The 7,622-nt window shown below is 38.3% G+C and overlaps 1 protein-coding gene across 1 annotated transcript; it reads left to right on the forward strand.

The window, feature by feature from the left end:
- Nucleotides 1–286: 286 nt before the first annotated feature.
- On the forward strand, nucleotides 287–2,884 carry fibinb (fin bud initiation factor b). Its single transcript, XM_087794438.1, has one exon. The coding sequence runs from the start codon at nucleotides 635–637 to the stop codon at nucleotides 1,256–1,258; it is 624 nt and encodes a 207-aa protein (XP_087650564.1). The 5' UTR covers nucleotides 287–634; the 3' UTR covers nucleotides 1,259–2,884.
- Nucleotides 2,885–7,622: the final 4,738 nt, after the last annotated feature.

Consider the following 7,622-nt stretch of genomic DNA (forward strand, 5'->3'; position numbering starts at 1 on the left):
GTTTTAAAAGAAAATCCATTGTTTTGTATGACAGTTTCAGAAATGACAAAGGTTTTTCCATAAGTCAATAATAATAATAAATCACAATTTAAAACAAAATCTATTTTATCGTCAGAAACGTCCTATCTTGTTAAACGTACAGTTCTGTTTTCCTCAATTGGATTCGATGCAAAAACGAAACTACGGTCCCTTTAAATGACTTTAGTATTTGAATAACAAATTCATCTTTACAAAGTTTAAAAAAAATGATTCACATTTAAAAATGTTTGGTGAGATTCAGCTCGGGTCTGTGGTCCAGCCTGGATCCAGCCTTCAGGAGTGACGGGGGTGTAACATGAGAGCAGAAGGTATTCTTAGACCCTCAGCCCTGCACTCATCCAGATGTTGCGTTCGCTGCGCCGAGCGGAGTCTGGAGATTTTCTACTTTCCGCGCTGAAGCAACAAACTTTTTAACATTTGTTCCCCGTCGAAAAAAAAGTTGATGGGAAAGTTAACCCGCTTGGCTTATAGAACAACTTTTTTTGTTTTGGATGTTGAGATGAGTCCGCGGAGATTTGTGAGTCTGTGACGCCTTCACTGAAACAAAGAGGCAAAAAGTTTCATTCAGTTTTTCCTCCCTGGACAACTGGACACAATGTCGTCGCTTTACTTTCTGGTTTGCGCCGCCGTGCTGCTTCTGAAACCCTGTTGCGCTTTTTACCGCGGACCCCTGCACCCGGAGATGTCCAACGGGACCTTCCACCATTACTTCGTGCCGGACGGGGACTACGAGGACAACGACGACCCGGAGAAGTGTCAGATGTTGTTCAAGATGACGGACGAGCGCAAGTGCGGTCTGGACGAGGACCAGGACTCCGTGATCCGGGACGACTTCACCATCATCCGGCGGCAGATCGAGGACTCGGCCCGGGTCCTGGAGGGCATCGGGAAGAGCATCTCCTACGACCTGGACGGGGAGGACAGCTACGGGAGGTACCTGAGGAGAGAGACCTCTCAGATCGGCGAGGCCTTCACCAACTCGGAGAAGTCTCTGCTGGAGCTGGAGGTGAAGTTCAAGCAGAGCCAGGAGAGCGAGCTGAAGGAGGAGCACCGTCTGAACGACGACTTCCTCACCATGGTGGTCCACACCAGGGACAGCCTGAAGGGGACCCTGGACATCAGTGCTGGGCTGAAGGACAAGCACGAGCTGCTGTCCCTGATCATCCGGAGCCACGGGACCAGGCTGAGCAGACTGAAGAACGAGTACCTGAAGTTCTGACCCCCCCAAAATCCTGGGTCATGAAGTCCATCTAGAAGAGACATCAGGGATCAAAGTTGTCACTCTTATTTTAGTGTTGTGTTCTTCAGTGATGCATTTAAAGGTTCATATTTATGGAAATCCAATCGCTTTCAGTCATCTTAAGCAATACTTGTCATTTTATTTACCAAAATATATGAATATACACATTTTTTGTGTTGTTATTTATATAATTTAACACAACTGCCACCAATTTCTGTTTCAGAGCAACATATTTTCTTGTTTATAATGATAGTTTACTCATGTTGTTCTCACCCTCATGTCGATTAAGGGTTGACTTTCAGAAAAATACTTTCCTTTTTAGAGTTATGGGCAAAAATGCAAGTCCACTTTAATGCTCAGCTGTCTTCGTCTTCATTTTCGATCAAAATGAGACACTTAAAAACATCCAAATATGGTTCTCTTCTCTAACGTCCATCTTGTATTGAAGCTTCAACATGAGAAATTGTTCCAGAAAACCTTAACAATTCTATTTTTTAAGTTTGTTTTTAGCGGACGCCGCTAATCCAAAATCCTACACATACAGGAAGAATGGGTAAATATCGCGAGTGCTTCTGGTGTAGTAAGTAGACTGGAACCGATTTCTCTGAAAATAATCCCAACCCTTAGTGGAAATGAGGGTAGAGTAGAAAAGTTTGGTTAACCAACCCTAATAGAATACAATCTTGTATAAAATCACATTTTTTAATTGACTTCATTACTAGAAATTTGATGATATTTTTCCAATGCAACAAAAGTATATTTGAAGAATAATTGTGACAAGTCTAATTGTTAAACAGCGATTGACGCAAAAAATATTCAAAAACATTGAATGTCCGTTTTGTACGCTCCAATGTATTAGGTGAAGATACATTTTTGAAGTAGTTTCCTTAGAAAAACCACCTCTTAGTGGGTTGAAATATTGTATATGGATCCCTGAGCTTTTAGATTTGTATTTGTATTTCTCAAGGCCTTTGCATTATTTTATTTACAATGGGTTTTAAAAGCACAATGCCAAACTTCTGTTTTATTCCCAACTGCCTTACTTGTCCTTAAGCGGTGATGTTAAGTGAGAAAAATAGCATCCAACAATCTCAAGATAAGGGCGTTTAGATATGTGTACTAACTGTTTCTAAATAGTATTTCAGGATCAGATATTTTGTACATTGGGGAATTCAATAATAGTATTTACTATCTGATATGAGCCAAATGTATTTCCAGTACAAGATTACAGCACCAAAGGCATTTAGTCTGGCTTTAGTTTACCTCCGTGTGGATGTCTGAGTGGAAGAGCAGATTTTGCACAGTCGCTTTAACTTTCAAATGCTTAACGTTGTAGCGTGGTTTATAATCAAGTTTTACATGTATATTTCTGAATAGGCAATGCTGTGATCATAAATATCTATACTATCAAGCATCTTAAAATGTATTCAGTCTGTATAAACTGTCCAAATACGTTTAAATGTTGATGTACAATATGTGGCATTAATCTGTTTTTAAGATAAGACTGCTGGCAGCATTTGTGGACTTGTCAACCATCGTTTTGTGTGACATTCATTAAGTATTTAAGCAGTTTTGGAATCTTAAATAAACTATTTTAGTCTATAATTGATTTGTGTTTTGGAGTTTATGATCCTTTGGTCTGGAAGAAAGCTAACAATGTCTGTTTCACATCAAGAGGCCAGACTGAAAACCTCCTTGTCAAGTTTTGATTGTTTATATTTTTCATAATTGTTTCAAATTCAATTAATTAATGTGTCAGATCATTGAAAAGTTAACTCAAGACACTTTAGAGTTTAACAACTCTATATTAGAGTGTTATTACAGTTGAATAACACTATATAAGAGAATAAATTATTATTGAGATAAATGGATCCGTTTCAGGCAGCAACAGGATTGGATAAGGGTTAGATGACGTTGCTACACTCAATAATACTTATAAACTAACGTAACGTCAATTTTTCCTTTTCACCTTGAGAAGCTGAGAGGTTGATACCCTAATGTATGTTTTGTTTTATATACAGTTAAACATAATCCTTTTTCTGGTAGATTTATTCAGCCTTTAAGTACTGTTCTAACTATAGCAGATTGTCATTTTTAGTTAATGTTTTCAATCTATTATTTATCATGATTTGAGGATCATAGAAACAAAATTCATTTGGATTATTGGATCCTGTCTGTATGAGCACCATTTTTGATTTATATATGAATGTTTACCTTCTTTTGTGTCCCGGGAATGGAAATTTAATAGACCCAATAGCACACACAGTCCCAAAAACAACTTTTGTCCAAATAGTCGCTGTCTTTAATAGCTAAAAATACACAACCGTTTTATCCAAAACATGCGCCAACTTGCGTGAAAACCAGATCCAAAAACGGGAAAAGCAGGAGACAGGGGCACGGCTGGAGAGGGGACTGGAGAGAAACGGAAAAATGTATTAATTCACAAGCCTCGATCAACTGGCGATTTCTTCCCGCTTTGAAACTTCTTTCAAAGTTAATAAAACTGCCACACAATAAATAATCTAAGTATTACGCACAAAAAAAAGGAGGGAGATCTGGAATGTAGACCTGGAGAGATGGAGAAACCTCAAGGTACACCTAGATGAGACTGACCATCTTCTTGACCTCAAAGGGTCCCATAAAGCTAGGAGCTTGTTTCCAGGTCTCTATTGATAGGGGTTAGTCGAGGGCCAGACCATATATCCAGGAGAATATAAGGGAGCCAGTAGCTATTTCCGGGCTGTAGTGGGGGATAGGGTGGCCCTGGTGTGGGACCAGACTGTGTAGAAGCTGCCGGTGTGGGCTCAGACTGACCGGACTCTCTCTCTCTTCAGAGGGAAAGAGCAGTGATAACCGAAAGGCTGCCATGAAGGGAAACATGATGGTGGCAGGAACAGATCAAAGAATTGTGTGCGTTCTCTACCCATAAGGAATGAAAGCACCAAGAGGCAAGGAGATGGGCTAACACACAACGTCGAGCCGTCCAAAGGTCTTGATCAGCGCTTTTGGCCCGTCTTTGATTCTGTGTGTAGTAACCTGAGAAAAGACTTGCCGAGGACCCCAGAGCTTTACAAAAGACTTTCCAGACACTTGAGAAGAACAAGGTAGGGGTAGGTGATAATTACTACTGGCATCCCGTGAAGCTGGAAGACAAGGTGAACAAGGAGATCTATACAGAACTGACAGCAACTTTAGATAAAGTGGAGGATCTTTGGAACATAGTCAACAATATTTAATATTAAAGTCATTTCTACTGAAGGCTCGTGAGACCGTTGGTGACAAGGGACGAGGAGTGCCTTCAGTAGACCAGCAGGAGTACTACAGGCAAACCCCATAACATGTTTGGGCGAATGAATGAAGATCACCAGAACTTCTGACTGACGAAACTCAGTGATCGTGTTATTTTATGTAACCTTGCTGTTGTCGCCACGCTGCAGGGAACGAGGAGCCAGTCCGTAGGTCCAGGGTGCATCTCTAGAGCATGGAGAACAACTTGTTCTAAATCCCAAAGACGGTGTCATCACAGGGTAGGTCAGACTGTCCAGAGAGGGCGTCTGGGTTGATATTGTTACTGCCTAGAGAAATTGAATCCTCCCCAAAACAATGCCAGGACACTCTAGTAACTTGAGATTTCTTCTTGCTTTGGAGCGCCTTCAGAAGGGCAGGAAACCGCCACACAATCATCTCAGTCGTGCAACTGACTCCTAACTACAAGCTAACACACATGTTATAAACAAAATACTGTAAAATATTTCACAACTTGGATTAAAAACAGAACATATACTGAGAGCAGCACTGAAATGCGTCATGAGAATTAAAGGATTTAAATGCGACTGGAATTGAAGATTTAGAAGAGTGAACTGGAGAAGCATTTTGGAAACCGATATCTGAGTCTGGATGCCTCATTTAAATCTTTGAACTCAATCTGACCAAGTAAGAACATCACTGATTATAATGACAGACTGTATCTTTCTTTCACTGCTAAGGCTGCTTAGTAAAGTCATATTTAAATATGAGAGTTAAGACATTCAACTTACTCTAAAAGATGGCAGGTGAGGCATGCTCTCTCACTGTGATATATCCCAGCCTCGGAGCTTTTCGAAATCATTCTTTTTACATAAAATTGAACGCTTAACTTGAAAATTTCATAAATATACTCCATTTAGTGGCAGTAGCTCCTCTATGGGTATCTCTCAGCTCACTGCCTTCTAGAAAGCTTCTTACTAGTTGTTATTAAACCACCATCTCTTGTTGGTTCAAGTCATCCATTTTTAAAAACTTTGACATATGACTTTTATCATTTTTTTCAGAATGGTACACAAAAAGAAATAGGAAAGGCAAGACAACGATAAATCCTTGAGGTTGGACAAAATACATTTGATCACATTTCACCGTGGTTGAGCGAAAAGCATTTATTTGTGTGGTCTAAAGATACATTTCCAGACACAGTGCAAACCTTTAATAGGTTTTTGCTGCTTACATGTGAGAGAGGACATGCTCTAGAAAATTACATCATTCCCCTCCGTGTTTACTTAACAGGGATTTGAGGTCTGCTTTGAATTAAAGGCACAGACAGCGCCGCCTAATTATGAGTGGTTCGGAGGAAGAAGAAGCTTTCAACATCAAGAGATGTAAGGATTTTGTGTTGATGATGTGGTCGGCCTCACAAACAGCACGCTCCAGTCTGCTGTGCACTTCCTGGAGATATATAAGGTTGTAAAAAGAGTCGAGATAAAAGGACCAGGAATTCAAAATAAAATAAGGTTTTAATGAGTGCAATGGTAAGTAGGTTTAATTGAGGAGTAGAGCTATGTGACATTTAAGGTACTCCTTAGACTAAGTATGTTTAAATATTCTTTAACATCACTTCTCTTTTTTCCTTGAGGCCAATATTCTGCGATAATAGTCAGACACAATTAAATGCTGCTTCTTGTTTGACTTAATACAAAAAAAAGTTGCTTTAATGGCGAATTATTTTAATCAAGTTAATTAAAATCTTGCAATGCCAGGACGAGCAGTAAACAATGAACGTCTATATGTGGTTATAACTGCTCTCTAGACAACACAGTCCTGGAGTTTCTGAGGCAGCCTGTTGATTCACACTTAAGAAATGCGTTTGTGGCATGGTATGACTTTTTTCTGCTTTTCTTCAGAAACATTAACATGAATCTGTTGAATTTGCACAACAAAACAAGGACCTCATTATCCAAGATAATATTTGCCTTTCATCATTTTCTATTAAGATTAAGGCCACAACATGTCAACAACCTTGAATTATCTTTCACAATCACTCTATTCACACCTGTTCTTTCACCCGGTAGCTTTTTTTGAAATTGAAGGATAAATTGAGTTATTCTGAAAATACTTCCCATCATTCAAATATTGAATATCAACTTAAAAAAAACCTCATTGTAACAGGGTTACATGCACAAATCTGTTTGAAAACAGTAAATTGATAAGTCATGAAATGTTTCAAAACTCTTTTCAAATCCTTATCATGGTGTCATACGTGTCAGAAAATGTTGGCTTCTTGACTTGTTGCAAAGATTATTGATGACCTCACATGGTCTTTGGAACCATATGCTACATCACCTATTCCAAGTCAATAGTTACCTCTGCCAAGGAGTTGCAAGGATTATCTTTTGTTTGGTTTTTGGTAAAATGCTTTACTCAATTAAAATTTGTTGGTGCTCTGTAGCGCAATTTCAAATATTTTTGTCTTTGATTCATTATTTTGCCATAATGCTTTACATTTCTTGAAATAATCATTGGATTTTTGACAATTGTATGTCATTTTTTAATAATGCCATTTGAAATGCGCTCATTGGTTTTCTAGTTGTATATTCAATTAATCTTATTAAAGTTGCTAAAACATACTTGAAGTTTGACATTATATTCTTCTGAAACACATGATCTAGCTCAGGTCAAAACACATTAGTAAGGGAGTCATATTCACACTCAATTCAATTTTATTCAATTTTATTTAAAGTGTCTTATCATAACAAAGTTATCTCAAGACACTTTACAGTTGAAGTAAGACTATAGTGGAGAAAGGAAAAACAGATCCCAGCAATTCAAATATTGAATATTAATAATTCAAAAACCTCATTGTTCCATTATAAATAATGTTGTTGTTGTTTTTTAAATGTGTTCCATGTGCCAATATTTACAATAATATAGTATATAAGTTTAAAATGGAGAACTCAACTACACTATACACATACGTTTAATGCGTATTAACAAGATAACATTGTTTTATTCAGTTGAGTTTTATCATAAATAAATAGTCCTTTTACATAAGAGGCGTGTTCCATGTTATCTTTTGAGCGTAACGTTACAACAC

The sequence above is a fragment of the Callionymus lyra genome, chromosome 6, assembly GCF_982586985.1.
Source record: "Callionymus lyra chromosome 6, fCalLyr1.hap1.1, whole genome shotgun sequence".
Classification (NCBI taxonomy): Eukaryota; Metazoa; Chordata; class Actinopteri; order Syngnathiformes; family Callionymidae; genus Callionymus; species Callionymus lyra.

Excerpts from the sequence above, each read along its gene's own strand:
- fibinb (XM_087794438.1), top strand. The coding sequence starts at position 635 with ATGTCGTCGCTTTACTTTCTGGTTTGCGCCGCCGTGCTGCTTCTGAAA.